General features: G+C 52.4%; 6 protein-coding genes across 6 annotated transcripts; 4 read left to right on the forward strand and 2 right to left on the reverse strand.

The window, feature by feature from the left end:
• Positions 1–28: 28 nt before the first annotated feature.
• MIND_00658300 (F-box domain-containing protein) lies at positions 29–1,702 on the forward strand (the record flags this gene model as incomplete). Its single annotated transcript, XM_037363309.1, has 1 exon — positions 29–1,702. One exon carries the CDS (start codon positions 29–31, stop codon positions 1,700–1,702), a length of 1,674 nt encoding a protein of 557 aa, XP_037218953.1.
• Positions 1,703–1,830: 128 nt separating this feature from the next.
• On the reverse strand, positions 1,831–3,099 carry MIND_00658400 (Protein kinase domain-containing protein; the record flags this gene model as incomplete). Its single annotated transcript, XM_037363310.1, has 2 exons — positions 1,831–2,474; positions 2,526–3,099. 2 exons carry the CDS (start codon positions 3,097–3,099, stop codon positions 1,831–1,833), a joined length of 1,218 nt encoding a protein of 405 aa, XP_037218954.1.
• Positions 3,100–3,786: 687 nt separating this feature from the next.
• Positions 3,787–4,569, forward strand: MIND_00658500 (Allergen protein; the record flags this gene model as incomplete). Its single annotated transcript, XM_037363311.1, has 5 exons — positions 3,787–3,923; positions 3,972–4,153; positions 4,206–4,326; positions 4,378–4,469; positions 4,517–4,569. 5 exons carry the CDS (start codon positions 3,787–3,789, stop codon positions 4,567–4,569), a joined length of 585 nt encoding a protein of 194 aa, XP_037218955.1.
• Positions 4,570–4,995: 426 nt separating this feature from the next.
• On the forward strand, positions 4,996–7,137 carry MIND_00658600 (Carboxylic ester hydrolase; the record flags this gene model as incomplete). The annotated part of the gene is made up of 10 exons (XM_037363312.1): positions 4,996–5,149; positions 5,201–5,349; positions 5,397–5,471; positions 5,520–5,857; positions 5,904–5,928; positions 5,984–6,141; positions 6,189–6,398; positions 6,450–6,743; positions 6,789–6,960; positions 7,006–7,137. 10 exons carry the CDS (start codon positions 4,996–4,998, stop codon positions 7,135–7,137), a joined length of 1,707 nt encoding a protein of 568 aa, XP_037218956.1.
• Positions 7,138–7,261: 124 nt separating this feature from the next.
• On the forward strand, positions 7,262–9,630 carry MIND_00658700 (uncharacterized protein; the record flags this gene model as incomplete). The annotated part of the gene is made up of 5 exons (XM_037363313.1): positions 7,262–7,633; positions 7,680–8,420; positions 8,469–8,744; positions 8,794–9,242; positions 9,291–9,630. The coding sequence occupies 5 exons, from the start codon at positions 7,262–7,264 to the stop codon at positions 9,628–9,630; spliced, it is 2,178 nt and encodes a 725-aa protein (XP_037218957.1).
• A 4,170-nt stretch (positions 9,631–13,800) lies between these two features.
• Positions 13,801–15,899, reverse strand: MIND_00658900 (HD-domain/PDEase-like protein; the record flags this gene model as incomplete). Its single annotated transcript, XM_037363314.1, has 10 exons — positions 13,801–14,173; positions 14,218–14,308; positions 14,355–14,661; positions 14,711–15,041; positions 15,085–15,150; positions 15,203–15,340; positions 15,390–15,558; positions 15,609–15,703; positions 15,751–15,787; positions 15,839–15,899. 10 exons carry the CDS (start codon positions 15,897–15,899, stop codon positions 13,801–13,803), a joined length of 1,668 nt encoding a protein of 555 aa, XP_037218958.1.
• Between the last annotated feature and the right edge of the window lie 28 nt (positions 15,900–15,927).

Below are 15,927 nucleotides of genomic sequence, written 5' to 3' on the forward strand. Positions count from 1 at the left end.
GTGACAGGGCCAGCTTCTGCCAGAAACTATGAGCATTTCTCCAGTTCCAGATCTTCTGCGCACCAATTCGATTCCATCCCCGGCTCAAATTGAGCTTATCAACGCCTTCATTTCCCTCTCAGAGCCGGAACTTGGAACATTGGAGACGGAGTTTATTCGCATCCAGACTTCGCTTGCGGCGGCCAAGACGCGACTTGAGAAACAAAAGCAGCTTGTGGAAGACCATCGGGTGCTCCTTTCGCCAATGCGGAGAGTCCCGGATGATGTCCTCCGCGCTATCTTCCTTGCGACGCTTCCCGCGCATCGAGATACTGCAATTGTGCCTGAGGAAGGGCCGCTTTTGCTTGCCCAAGTTTGTCGACTGTGGCGGGACATTGCTCTTACAACACCCCGTCTTTGGGCATCCATTCATCTTGCAATTCCGAGAGACGAGTCGCGGGCAGAGGACCTCGTTGGAATTCTGACTACTTGGCTTCAACGGTCCGCTGCTGCCCCACTATCACTCACAGTGACCTTGGCACACGCTTCCATGTCTCCGCCTCATCTGGGGCCTGGATGGAGGCATACGACACATGGGGATGAACTTCTTCGCGTCCTCAGTTCTGAGGCTCACCGCTGGGAATCCCTGCGCTTGTTAGACAAAATTGACCTCTCAAAAGTGCCCTTTATTTCGTCCCTCACGGCAGAGAGTGTGCCAAAGCTGCGCCATATTTCCTTCTCAGAGGGAAATCGCACCTGGTCGCACGTGGGAGATGTTGAGGCATCAACATCCAACCCTCTTCTGCTTCTCGGGACAGAAAGTCTTCTTACTCTCTCTTTGGATGGATATACGCACCTTCTACCCCCATTCATTCCTTGGGCCAAGCTCCGCCATGTGTCGCTTGATACCCCGTACACATATGGCATAGCGTCGTCTGTCACCTTTCCGCTGGCCATTCTCGAGATGTGCTCGGCGCTGGAGGCCTTTGCGTTTTCGTCCGGACATGCCGAAACGGTGATTTTGCCGCCAATCCCAACGACACTTTCCTTTCCTCGGCTGATAGCCCTCGCCATCGAAAGTTTCACCCCCGCGAATTGGACAGATCTCCTACAGCGTGCCCATTTCCCCCGCCTCCATGCGCTGGGAGTCTTGGGCCTTGCCAACGATCTCACCTGGCTCGAGCCTAGAGCTATAACCGCTCTTCACCTCACCGAGAACACACTGAAGACGGACGACCTGGTCAAGGCACTCGCAGCGCTTCCCACACTCGAGGAGCTGTCCATTGGGGGCGAGCCTTACGACGCAAACCAGAACCAAGAATCAGACGCAGACTTCATTGGGCCCAAGCGCGACGCAAAGTTCCTCCATCAGTTCATGCTGCCAATACCCCTCTGCCCGCGCCTCCAACGCTTCCGTCTCTACGTGATTTCCGCCTGCTCCGACCACACCCTCGTAGACTTCCTCCGCTATCGCTGCAACCCCACAGACAGCTCAATGACCGCGCTTGTCTGTGCCGACTTCACCATCGTACGAAGCAACATGTACAGCAAAGACTTCTCTGCGCAACTTGCAGCCGAGGTCGCCAACGGCTTGCGACTTTCGGTCACACTGATCCAGCGAAACATGCCCACTCCACAGTACAATCCCAAATCAGGGCTTCATAATGAAAGACCAGAGACAGGGTTTGTCTTCGAAAGAAATGGTACTGCTATCCACATCTGATCTCTGATACGACTTGAAAGGGTACATAGATTGTGTCCGATAAGGATATGACGTGTAGCTGGTGCGTAAAATAAACAACGAAACGGCGTCCAGGCCCGATTATAAAGAGTAAAAAAAGTTCGCGTTCCTCATTCCTCACCGACCCGACATCCCGCCCTTGGCGTTGGCTGAAGCTTGGCCTTGATGGCCGCATTTGACACTGAGCTCGATGGAGACAGTGGACTGGGCATCTCTGAAGAAAAAGAGGAAGACGGCGTTGTTGGAGGACTTGATTCAGGCTCAGTACTTGTCATGATATCCTCCGAAACTTGCGACATCCTTTTTGTCACAAACGAGAACGACGAAGACGCAGATGAAGAGCAAGAAACATTGTAGGCGGTGAACGCCATGACTGGGGCGCTTTCCATGACTGCAGTTTGGGTGGCGCGTGGAGTTGCTTGTTCGTCGACAGTGGTAGCTGACGGAAGTTCATCGTTGACCGAGAAGCGTGGTATTTCGTCCACTGAAGATCTCATTTGAGCAATTGTCGGCCTGCGTCTCGGGTCCTCTTCGAAACAGCGCTTGAGGAGTGCATTTGCTTCACGGGTGAGCTTCAATACTCGAAAGAGATGATTGTTGTTGCCACGGAACTTGGCGTAGTTTGGGTCCACCATTTGCGCGCAAGACCACGGATGGCGGCCAGAAATGAGGTTGGTGAAGATGACGCTGAGGGCCCACAAGTCGCTTGATCGTGCAGAATAACATCCTTTGGGGTTCGTGCGGTCCAACGACTCTGAAGAAGAAGATATTAAAGATGGAGAAACTTGTAACGCCAACAACGCACCAGGACTCATGTAAAACCTCGAGCCACACCCAAACTCATTCGAAAAGTCTATTTGTGTGGCGAGCCCGAAGTCGGCGAGTCGAATATTGAGTCCCGATTCGTCGCAGAGAATGTTTTCAGGCTTGAGGTCACGGTGGTAGATACTATTGCGGTGAAGGAAATCAACAGCATCGAGGATTTCGTGGAAGACTTGTTTGATGAGAAGAGGCTTGTAGCGGAAGATTTCGCGGTCGACAAGTGCAGTGAAAAAGTCGCCACCAGGAATATAGTCCAAAACGGCGAAGGTAAGCTCCTCGCTGGCGAAGACACGATGAAGGGCGATGACTTTTGCTCCGCTACTGGCCATCTTGTGCAGTCTCAGCTCGTTGCGCTGGATGCGGTCTGCCCGCGACTTGTGTTCGTGTCGACGCATACATTTGACGGCATAAAATCGAGGTTGGTCCGGTGGCGAGGAGGTATCGAGTGCTTTGTAGACCTGGCCATAAGCTCCAGTGCCCAGAATGGAGAGCATTTCGAGTGAGCCACTGTCGACGAGCTCGCCGGTGAGATCAGGAAGGGATTGCGAACGGTCCATGGGGAAGCTTGAGTTTGTGCGCAGCACGAAAAGGCGAATTGGAAGTGTTTAGGATGTGAAGTGAACTTTGAATTCAAGGACGATGGAAACTTCTGAGAAGGAAATGGGACATGTCACACTCTGACCGTGGTGACATGTCCTGATTTGTCGGTTCAACGACCCCGACGGTCCAAGATACAGGACGGCCTTGATACGACTGGTGGCATTACTGCTCGGGAAACAGAAGCCTTGTAGAACCCCAGTCCCCGGAAGCCTGACCAATTTCAGTGTTAGGTGGGTTTCAGGGTCTTCTTGGCGTTGTGCTAATCTCGCTAACTATCCCGACTCAGGCCGACTGTCATTCAAGGATCTTATCATTGAAATGAACAGCCAAGACGATTGCAGGACGAGCTGACCAGTCAACACTCTCGGTTGAAGCAGTCCTCCTCCTCTCACAACCTTGAATCGACTCGAATAAGCCATGATTTCCCATCTTGAAACGTTGATCAGGCCGGAGCACCATTGGAGCCTAGGCTTCAACTCGCCACAAGCCGAGGTCGATCCTAACCGTGACAGCGCCTCTATCATTGGCTCGATGTATGGTCCGATGAGGCGGGCACCGTTGGCCGGCAAGGGTGTTGGCGTCTTCGTATAAAAAAGGCACTACACCTCTAACCATTTTCCAGGCCCTTCAAGGATCTCTTCAGCATGCGTTCCTCTCTGACGATTCTCTTGACTCTCGCGGCGTTTGCCCTGGCTTCACCTTCTGGCCTCCATACCGATGGATTTGAGAAGCGCGCTGCTGACGACAACATCGTCTATGTTACTGACGCAAACTTGCATTGGTGCGTGAACTGGCAGTCATGCGCCATTCTCCCTCAACGCTATCACAGCATGATCATGCCTCGGGACCCCCACACCAACATTGGCGACAGTGAGCACCCTGGGGGCATGAAAACATATTGCTCTCCGGCGGGGAAGTACTCTTCCTTGCAAGGCACACTTCCCTCCAACTTCTGGAGCAATGTCGAATTCAAGACTGGATACGGAAGGAATGGTGGTCGCTTTGCACAGCGTGTGTTATACGATTTCATCCCGCCTTCCAAGAGGACTAATGGCTGGCTCAGTAACTGGATGTATCCGACCTGAAACTCTCGATCGTCTGAACCCTAACGATGGTGGAGGTCAATACGATTCTAGTGGAGGTGACGGTGGACAAGGAAACCCGCGAGGATCCGTCTGCCTAGGGTAATATCTCGCTCTTCCATATTTGCCCATTTCCTCACTCGAATGCGGCAGATATAAACATTACGTCGAGCTTGTTGAGCCTGATGTTCGACGAGCTTGCATTAAATGCTGCGACGACCCGTCTGAATGTCCACTCGACCGAGGTGACGAGAATACTTCCACGCAACGCTATCGCTCACAGTTCTTTTAGATCAATCCGGCTGCCCAGCAGTCATTCAAGGCAACTACTTTAACTGCAATTGAACTTGGACACATTAGCAAGGACTATCATGATTTTCGGACTTGGGTTAATGCCAAACATCTTATGCACCCTTACGTTTCCTTGCTGATACAAATGCTTAATGAACTGTTGTACAACTTACTGCTAATATCCAAGCTGCTATCGTACTGAAGCTTATTTGTTTGCAATACCAAGCATCTCTTGCACATCTGAATCTCCGCGTGCACGTGACAGTAAAAATCTCTCTCTTGCTTCTCTCCGGTTTAAAATTCTCAAGTCCTCAATCAACCAGCGTTATCTTTGGTCCAAAACCAAAAATACTCTCCCTGCGGAACCTCCGAAGGACTTCCTCCCAAACAACGAAGACCATGAATTGTGAGATATGATTGGTTACTCCGGTCGTCGCCTGAGGTCAAAGTCAACAGAGCGGGTCATGCGGAGATCCTTCTATGCTGTCATTGTGGCCTCGTGGACAACGACCGACTATTCATAAGAGCGGGGAGCGTGTCGTCACCAGAGATATCATGCTTCGCAGTTCATGGGGACTGTTGTTGGCGCTGCCGCCAGCTCTACATGCTGCTTTGACGACCGTCACACTCGATTGTGGGTCTCTTGTTCATATATCACCTTCTCGACTCTCATTATCCTTCCTAGACGGTATTTTCAACGGCCTTGCGGGCGATACTCAAGGAATTGTGTATTTCAGAGGCGTTCGTTATGCGGACCCACCTGTTGGAGAGTTACGTTGGAGGGCGCCTGTAACGCCACCCACAAGTCATATTGGCACAGTCGACGCGAGTCAAGTAGGTATTCTACTCCACTCCCAAGGTCAAGCGTTGACTGGGGCTAGTTTGGTAGCACGTGCATCGCAAACACACAGACCTCAACGACACCAACTACGTCGGAGGACTGTCTTTTTGCGAATGTGCGTAATCGTTATCTATCCAGGGTTTGCACTGAAACCGTTGTGTAGGTTTATATCCCCATCAACACCACTGAAAAGAGTGCTCTCCCCGTCCTTGTTTACTTCCACGGGGGCGGGTTTGAGGTAGGCAGCAGTCGGGACGCTCCACCAGAAAACATCATTCAAGGCTCTGCGACGCCGTTGATCTTTGTGACCTTCGAATATCGGCTGGGGCAGTTTGGATTCTTGGGTGGGGAGGCGGTGAAAATGAATGGTGACTTGAATGTGGGGTTGTTGGACCAGGTGAGCTTCTCGGCAGCATTGCTCGGAATGCGTGTCAATATTGCCAAGAAAGCCGGTCTCGAATGGCTTCAACGGTACATCCACAAGTTTGGTGGTGATCCAAAGTCCGTTTTATCTACCTGCCCCGCGTTACACTAAGCGTGCTATCAGACGGGTCACGATTTGGGGCGAATCGGTATGTTGCCCATTGTCTTTGAGGAGATACTTCAATATCTATGACTGCTTCTTAGGCAGGTGCGGGATCGACAATGTTCCAACTAATAGGAAATGGAGGCAAGAACGCCAACCTCTTCCGTGCCGCGATGGGAGACAGTCCTTCTCTGAACTTTGCTCCGGACTACAACTCGGATTTCGTCCAGGGACTTTTTTCGCAATTTGTTGGTTTTGCGTGGGCTCTGCGTTCTTCACTCCCACCCGCAGCTAACGACAACTAAGCGGATGCTCCGATTTGAATAGTGCACAAACCATGTCGTGCCTCCGAGCCCTGCCTGTCAACACAATTGCGCTGGCAGGAAGCAGAGTCAACGCTAACCGAACCGCAACTCTCTATCCCTTCGCCCCATATTTCGATGGTGTTTTCGTTCAGCAACGCCCAGTGGAGGCCTTCAAGAGTGGTCGCTTTGCGCGAGTGCCCATTCTCTTCGGGTGAGTTGAAGAAGCAGCATTCAAGTTGTTTTTTTACTAAAAGCATCGCAGCTCTAATACTAACGAGGGTGCCCATTGGTCTTCGGAACTTCCTGACCCGAACGCCAACACATCTAACCCGAACGCCAACCAAAAGACTGTCTTCAACTTTCTCAAAGGGCAATATACGACCTTGTCGGAGACCTCGTTTGAGAAAGCTCTTTCGCAATTCTACCCACTGTCGGACTATGGAGGCTCGTTCAGCTTGCAAGGACAACAGATGTATGGGGAAATGCGCTACATCTGTACCGCAGTCATGATTGCGGGGGCAGCGCATGATTTTGGACTTGAAGCTTACCAGTACCAGTATGTCGAATCTTTTGCTGTGGTTCTCAGTCTCATATTCGTTAGCTGGGATAATCCTACGTTGAGCTCAGACCACGGAGCGGACCTAAATGCATTTTTCAAAGGCACTCAAGTGTTTGACCCTGATGACCAGGCGCTTGTCATTGCCATGCGACAATGGTTTACTTCGTTTGCCGTCTTGCAGAAACCCGTAGCAAACGATGCCATCAAATGGGTTGTGAGTGGTCCAGCAGTACCTCTTCTATAATCTCACTGGCTATAGCGTGCCACTGACGCGACCGGGAGCCCGCGAATTCTTCTTCATCCTGGCGCTGTTGCGCTTGAAAACGTAACAAGCACATTACGTTCGCGTTGCGACTTCTGGCATAGCCTACACAAGGAGATTAGCACGTAGTTGGAAATAAATAAGGAATTTTGTAACTGTACCCGCCTTTCCCTCAATGGCGGTGTCACGTGCCACTGATCAAGATTTGAGGGTCTTGCCACCATCCTCGAGTTCTCCAATCTCTTCAACACCCATGGAGGACAACCCACGACCACATAAGCGCGTGAGGTTAACGCCTCCGGCAGAAGCAGAACAGCTTCGTAGTCCCCAACTCCTTCTGGCTCTTCCGTCCCTCCTACTTCATCCACCAACACATGCAAACCATAAGCACTCTCTATGGCTATCTCTTATGGCCCTCCGTCGATGTCTAGGCCTTCCAAATCCTGGCCAACAGATTGGAAGGGTCAAAAGGGTCCCTTGGGACATTTCGAGTACTCCCCTTGACGAATGTCGAGCCTGGTGTGCCCTTGCGGAAATCGGGGTCAATATACTTGAGGGTGGGTTTGGTGACGAGGACTGGACGGAAGGAATCGAGGGAGAGGTACAGAAGGCGCTAGGCAAAGCTGTGAGTAAGTTTCCACGCGACCATTCGCGTTCTTATCTCTTTATAGTTGGTCATCGCCCAAAAGCATCCAACACTAGCACTGTACCCTCATTATATCACACGGCTCTCCGCTCGAGCGACTCCGCAGCGCGCCAAGCAACTTTTGAAGCCACTCAACAGCAGCGGTCCAGCGGAGGGTACTCCTGCCTATTACTATGCTCATCTCGCATGGGCCGACCACCTTCTCAACGCGCTCTTATACCCCCATGCCTCTGCGAAGCCTACCGCCAGACTGAGCACGCCAATGTCGACTCCCGTGAAACCTGTCGCTCCCGACAAGAACCTGGCCCGAGAATTAACCACTTTACGGGCAGCGATGGGCCCTCTGTTCGGCGCAAAACATCCTAATGTGGTATTGCTGGCGCAAATAATTGAGTTGAGAGCGCTGGTTGCGCTGGGCCGTTGGACGGACGTTCCGGGTGCTTTACAACGTGCCGAGGCTGCTCTGAAGATCTCATTTCCGATCGTGAAACCTCCAGACAATGCCCCTCAGCCCTTGTATGCGACCTCACCCTTCCACGCTGCCGCCGTTGTTCACGTTCTGATTCTCGGTGTTGTTTGGTTTACCTACTCCGCTGCTCAAGCACCGGGTCCAGCAACCCCAGAAGGAGGGTCAACAAATATCAACACTACCCCCGCTGGCGCACGCCTGACACTCCTTTATACGGTTCTCGATGCTGGCGTTTATAACGGGAAATGCCGCGACAACTCTCCTGAAGTAGTGCTGGAAAGCGAAGGTGTCCTCCAGGTATTTACCTCAGAAATGGGCTTAGCAATCGATTTCTGATGAATATAGATTCCTCTTGACAACCAAAACTTACCGCTTTACATCCGAACAACACACCCCCGCGTGTTATATGCGCTTGGCTATCTTATTAGCGCAATTGCTCGACGGGACTTGGTTGGCCGCAAGCCCAAGCGGAAGACGTTCATTTTGGAGGGATTGGGGGTAGTAGAACGGGAGGCAGCGCGAGAATTGAAGATTCATAGATGGGCGAGTGCTGGCGATGTCCGAGCGATTGACCTTCAAATGGCGAAAATCCAGGCAGACCTCAAGTGCGAGCTGATTGCGGTACATATTATTAGCTCACTCTCATTTCGTTATTCTCACGCATCGACAGGTCAACATCATGCGAAGCGAATTCGGGGAAGCGGAGAGGAATCTTAATGAAGTTATTGCTCACGCGCGGACTTTCGGCTTGTTTGAAGGGACGCTTGCCCCGCGTATAACCCTTCTTCATGCACAACTAGCCCACGCTCGGGGTCAAGCTGCTCGTGCTCGCAATTGCTATCGAGTTGCAGGCCAACTAGCGAAGGCGGCAGGAGACGAAGGAGGTTGGGTATCCGCACGAGTGGGAGAGGTTGTTCTGTTGATTGGACTCCAAGCGAGGGCGAAGTTGGACCCCGCGATGCAATTTCCCATGGCGGAGGACGGTCTAGACATTGGAGAGAAAGAGTTGGAAAAGATGGGGCATGATGTTGCCGGCGCTTGTCGCGGGCTGGGCGGCGCCATGCGGGCAGTAGGAGAGGTTATCGAAGGCGTGTTGACGCCCGAAATTCTGACTGCCAAGTACGTCTCTTTTTCCCCTGCTGAAGATATTGGCTCATTGAGGAATAGGCAACACCTGAAGCACGCTTTGGCGTACGCAACGGAACACCAAGACAACCACCTCCGCGCACTCATTCTCGCGTTGATCTCAGCGCATTATCTACACACAGCAGGGGACCAGGCCGGCAAGATGTTGGCGACATGCGAGCAACTCGCGGCCGGACTTGGTGCCCCTCTGAAGAAGGAGGACAACCGGCTGGACACCGCTGGCAATGTGCCTTTGCGGCTCTGGGTGGGCGAGCGATTCTTGGAGCTGCATAAACGGACTGGGAACGCGGAACTTATTGAGAAGCGGCTTGAAGCAAACAACATCCTTCACCAAGCGGCTATCTCACTTTCTCGTCGTTGAAACGGGAATTTTCCTCGCGAACGACATTCTCCTCGTTCATTATCTGGAGTCGAGTCCAAATCGGCTGGGATAGCAACTTGAGTCTAGTTAGCCATCGAAAGCCAAATTCGAAGGAGGTGGATGGAAAACGCGGAGATGTCGCGCTGTGTGTTTTCGAGGAGTGAGAGATATGCTTGTCAATCTGTTAGAATAGGACGTTTGTGAGGATAAACGGTAGTTTTACCTATTTTACCTTGTTCGTAATAATCACGCTGCCAAGCCGCTATACGCAGCAACTATTGAAACACAGGGGACCCTCTTTTCTCTCTCCTCCACCTCTACTCTAACTGTCGCTTCGCCCTACAAAACGCGTTCAGAGATGACGCCAGCTCCCAGGGAAAGCCTGAATCTGAGCCTAGTTAGTTCTTTTCCCCTTTCCGATCAATGACGTTCTGAAGCTGACCTCCACTCGCAGCATAACCACAGGTGTGTGCAACGATTCTGCGACTCTTTAAAGTGAAAAATCCTTGTCCAGGGCGTCAGATAACCTCTCGACAATATCCACTTCCGCTGCTTCGACTGCCCATATGCTCGCCCAACCCCTTGAACCACCAAGACGGCCCTTTCTCGACTCTGGAGGGTCCAATTCAAGTCGGAGCAGCTCTCCGGGGGGTGCATTTGGCGGAAGCACGGTCTCGCTTCATGTAAACTACGTTCCAAGCAAGTTTGCTGCCCCCGCAGTCCGGAACAGGAGGAGCGGTATTTTCAAGCGTGGAGGGGGCATAGACGCGTTTCGAGCGGGCGAGTCGCGTATACCGGGAGCAAACGACGACAGCTATGACGGGGTCGAACTGGGCAGGAAGGGAAAGAAGGGCGCCAAGTGGAATCGGTTCAAGTGGGTGCTTGTGTTCTCCAACTCTGTGGTATGTGACTTCGCGACAACAACATGGGAGCTATCTGATACCCAAAAATAGTACACTTGCCTCGCTTTGGCGTCGCTAATCTTCATGATTACGGCCTGGCTGAATGTGTGGGACAACGCCGATGTTGTTCGCGTTGGAAACCGGCCAGAGCTTATCCTCACCACACTGGCTGCTGCTGTGGCGGTCCTCACCGCAGTCATTGGCTGGGCTGGCATCGTGCTGAACAACCGGGTCAGTCCGCTGTCTCTCTCACGCTCGTTTCGGTCTCACACAAGTTGAAGGGCTTTCTGGCGGTCTACACATTCATGCTGTGGATCGCTTTCGCATTCCTCGTCCTCCCCGGCTATCTCACGTTCAAAAAGCACACCTTCAACCTCGAGGGCAAGGTCAACAAGCAATGGTCAACGGGGCTCGGGGCCGTCGGTCGTCTGCGCATCCAAAACCAGCTAAAATGCTGTGGTTATTTCAGCCCCTACGTCGAAGCGACCCTCAGCCAGACGTGTTACTCCCGCAGCATTCTCCCTGGCTGCAAGAAGAAGTACTGGTTCTTTGAGAAAGACCTCCTCCATCGCTGGTTCGTCGTCATATTCTCATTCGTCCCAGTCAACATCGGCGCCATCCTCGCCGGCCTCCTTTGCTCTAACCACATCACGTACCGCTTCGGGAAAGGTACGCTTGTCCTTAGACTGTCTCTTGTTGTCGTGCTGAAGTTCTTTGTAGGGATGATGCCCAAGGCGTATCGACTGTCGGAAAGGAGTATGGCGGTGATAGCAGGAGCCTATGCACAGTAAGTCGTGTCCTTTACGCGTCTACTCTACTCTCTCAACCTTCTGTCAAGGCAACTCGCAGATCAGTACGGGCCAGACATGGCTGAAGAGGTCATGGCGCGCTCGTATACCAACTTGAATGTGTCGCCTTCCGGGTCAGACAACGGTAAATGAAGTAGAAACGCACTTGTACATTAGGTATCATAGACTTACCACGGACCAATTCATCTTCCATTTTCGCGATACGATTGACAAGCGATTTCAGGGTCTTTTTTGACTTTGCCTTTCCAGTGCGTGTCACTTACGGTTCGCGACAGTCATGCGTAACCAGAATAGCGCTCGAAGAAAGGTCCCGAGGCCCCATATCAGGCAATCATGGACGTACGTGAACGACCCTTAAATTCTAACCCCACCTTCATTCGCCTCTAGTATGTCCATCCGAGTTGTTGTCGACCTCTACTCGACCTATGGGCCTTGGTTCATCTCTCTCCTCCTCGAAACAGTGTGAGCACCACTGGCACTCTGAAGGCTGACCCGTGCCATTCAAGTTCACCAAGTTGCTCAATGCTGACCGTGACTACAGGCTCTATGGGATCGGGCTGCTGCAAACATGGCTGTACTTCCAGTGGTGGAACGACGGCTGGGAGATTCGCGGCGCTGTGCGTCCCTGCTGCCACTTTTCCTTTGTCGTTTGCCGCTAACACGGGTTTTGCAGGTGCTACTTGTGTTGTGCGTTCCACCGCTCCATTCGGGGCCCACAACGCTGAAGCAGCGCCGCCTACAGCTTTTTCGAGACTGTCCAGGTCATATTCTTCTGGGCGTCGAGCTTCGAGCGCTACGTGATGCGCTTTGGGCGGGTTCAACCGGATTTGATGTGGTGAGGCGCTTTCCCCCCATTTGTAGCCAACAGTGGATTGAGTTTGGGGTTCTCCAGGACGGATTCGGTGCGCAGACGTCCTCGTCTACCGTGACGGTCTACGACGCTGATCTGAACCGCGTGTCAGGTCCAACTGTTGGCGAACGTGAGCGACCATGCCGCGTCAGAGAGTATCAGCATCATCTGATCGGATTATTTTCGCAGTATCTCTCCGCCTTTACGGTCCAATTGTTCGTCCACTGGCATCCCTGTGGTATAAACCCTTGCTAACTGCTCATGCAGGTACTTCGCAAGTCGAATCTGGCATCGTTCGTCATCTTCCGGTGTCAACCCAGCAATTGAACTAAATGAACTTGACAGTTACACGTGACGGTGTTCGGTTTCATAGCGTTTCTCGGTGGGGAATCTACTTCATAGTGAGCCACATCGAATCACCCCCATCTTCACCTCATTCGTTGCCAGATATTCCTCGCTTTCACTCAAATGGGTATGGCTTACCTCCGATACAAGCCGTTTGCTGAACTCGGCAGCTGCCGGCACTGTGCAAACCGCCTGGACGTGAGCATCGCCGTCCACCCCCCACGCTCTCTGACCTCGCCGAAGCTACATCATCCGTCACTTCGCTGAACTCGACCGGACAAAAGTGCGCTCGCCGATTCAGCCTCCACTCTGACAACTGGGACTAACCCCACAGGCTACCACCACCCTGCAGACCGCCGCCTCCCTGGTGTGCGACATGTCCATCACGGTCTACCTGTGCATCTTCCTGCGCCGACATCAAAGCGGCATGCCTCGGTGACACCCGGATCACCCGCGCATCATAAATCCTTGATTGATCGTGTCTCTAGCACTCGCCGGCTCCTCAAGGCCGTCATGATCAACGCGGTCAATCGCGGGATGCTCACCTCCCTCACCTCTGCCGGCACGATGATTCTGGTAAGTCTCAGTTGAGCCATGCCTGATTCTATTCTAATTTCTGACACAGTTCGTTGCGTTCCCTAACACCTTCTGGTTCTTCTTGACGTTGGCCCCAAACAGCAAACGTACGTGGCTTCCGCGTCTACTTATCTTTCCAGACCTACGCTTCTCACTGCCGTCAGTCTATATGAATAGCATGCTCGCGACGTCAGTGCTACTATTATCATCATTGATTAGCTAACCGCCATCGTCTCATCAGCCTCAACATGCGTGACCACTTCCGCAAGAAGCTCTTTGGGCCGGCGGGGCATGACCCCGACACAGTCAACCTCCACGACTTCCCGTTTTCTCCTGGCAGTCGCCGCATCTCAGTGACTGTCTCTGCCGTCGAGTTTGTCCATCCACCTCCTGGTTGCGCCATCACTAGTACTGCAACCGTGAGAGCTCTTGCAACAGAGGCTCTTCCACTGACCTCGCAAGCAGGGGCCGACGCTATCAGTGCCGAACAAAACCCAGACGATGTCTTGCCATTCAAGCAGCTCTACGTCTGATAGTGCTATGGAAGTTGCTGTCTAATTGTGCATGTGTGTGTGGATTGATAAGTACGTGCTTGCCGCTGAATCTGTAGCTATAATACTAGTATGAGTACCTCTGAACCCCTGTAACAATACTGCTTGTCCTTCTTGTCCATGTTGGTTAGTCTAATTCAACTCTTGTCTATCCGAATTCGCTTAGTGTCCCGCTCTTCGTCTTCTATCGTCTCGAGTGGAATTCCGAACCCAAACAACAAACTGCCTGTTCCTATATGGATACTAGTGCTGGAATGCGACCGCTTGAGCTCTCTTGACCGACTAGGTGTGGACGGGACGTAATTCATCGGGACAGTAGTGAACTCGTTCGGAGTAAGCGACGCAAGGCTCGCCGTCCGCGAGCGAGGCAGCGAGTTTGATTTCTCTCGTGGGGGTGTCAACGGACCGACGGACTCCAGTGGCCGAGCCGAGACTGGCGGAGTTGCGGGGAGATCTTCCGGAATGGATTGCAAGACAGCACGATAACCCGCTTGAACAAACGCTAGATATCTGTCGATTCATTAGAGTAGTTCGTAAGAGGTTCCAATTCGTACTCGGGTCGTTTGGTGTAGACTGTGAGCTTGACTTCGGCAAATATGGGCGGCATCAGCATGGAGTAGTCGCACTTCTGTGCTGGAGCACATTCTACACCGAGTCAGCGTACAGATCAGCGGAACAAAGACGACTCGACTCTTTGGATGACGCTTGGAGTAGAACCTGACTGAGTCGAGCGGGTTATCCGTCTTCATTCCATAATGCATCACGCAATGATCCACAATGACCGTGTCAGGAGTGAGCAGAGACAAGTCGACGGGATCAGCTTCGCCCGCTTCAATCGCCACCTTAGCCAGCCTCCGTGCTTCCAACGCGACTCTCTCTTGGGTGATGTAGGCCTTGAAGAGCTCCCTTCGCTCCCATTCTACCACCCGCTGGTCGACAAATTTGTAAAGGTCGCGAAGTCGGATTCGACGAAAAATCTGTCGGGCCTCCTCGAGTTCCTGATGATGGCGGTCAGCGGAGAGCTGACCACCAGATATGAGCATTTACTGGGTCGTCGCTGGCCTCAATTCGCGTCATGATGTCGTCCGTCAAATATAAGAACTTTTGGGGGATCTCGATTTGCTCTGCAATCCTCAGAAACGGGTTGGCGGACTTGAGCGCGTCAACGATCATGAATTCGATTGCCCTGGCGGTCTTGTGCGTGTAGACTTGCTTGTGCAGCTTGAAGCGAGTGTGGCAGAGCTCAAAGAGCTCGTTCACGTCTTTGATGTCATAACAAATTTCGTTCTCGATGACCCGAGCGCTCTTGATGAGACGAGATGTGGATATTTTGGTCGGTTCACCAATCATGTAGGTGTCTCGAGCGATGTAGTCAAACCTGTGATCGTTAGAGAACTCTCTCTCACGGAAGACAAACGCACTTGTCAACGTCGAGGCCGTTGCGAGTGTTTGCGACGATGTCAAACAAGAATTGCTTCTCTCGGGGGCTGGTGGGAATGTCAGTGGACTGTGACTGAAGGAGAGTAGTCGCCCAAATACCTGCACTGGGAACGGTCGCCAACAATTAAGGCAAGAATGAATTCAATGTCTTCTCGAGGTAGCTGAATGCTGTTGTTTGCGACCAAAGCTTCAAACATCATCTTGCTCGCGTCTTCGTGCTTCCACGACTTGCCCGGCCTGGCGGAATATAAGCATAAAGCGCAAAATGGAGGAGGCCGGGACTCACAATACTGCCGGAATGAACAAATTGTCAAAGACGTGGCTCCAAGGACCATGGCCAAGATCGTGGCAGAGGCCCGCTATTTCCACGCAATTCACATCCCTCGTGTCGATTCCGAGTGACGACTGCTGTCTCTGGAGGTGTTCGACCATCGAACGCGCTAAATGAGCGACACCTTCAACAAAAGTCAATCTCTGAGCTGACTCGAAGCGCGTTGTTGCACACCCAAGCAGTGCTCAAATCTGTTGTGGGAGGCCCCAGACCAGACATAGTAGGACGTGCCCAGCTGCTTGACGTTTCGCAGCCGCTGGAATTCTGGGCTAGGGCGATGGTCAACGCTTGAAAAAGCTTCATGGTCGAGGCGTACGTGTCAATTATGGAACTGATTAATGGGGATATAGCAACTAGGCGATTGATTGAGAGGATTTGCGGTCAAGAACTCGACAGAACCCAACTATAGTCATGGATCTGATCCTTGATTTGGCGACCAGGCTCAGGCTCCTCTTCGTATTCCATGGCTGGCTGGAGGATCCTCGTGGTTTGA

The sequence above is a fragment of the Mycena indigotica genome (assembly GCF_014461135.1).
Source record: "Mycena indigotica strain 171206Taipei chromosome Unknown Mind.scaff0006, whole genome shotgun sequence".
Lineage (NCBI taxonomy): Eukaryota > Fungi > Basidiomycota > Agaricomycetes > Agaricales > Mycenaceae > Mycena > Mycena indigotica.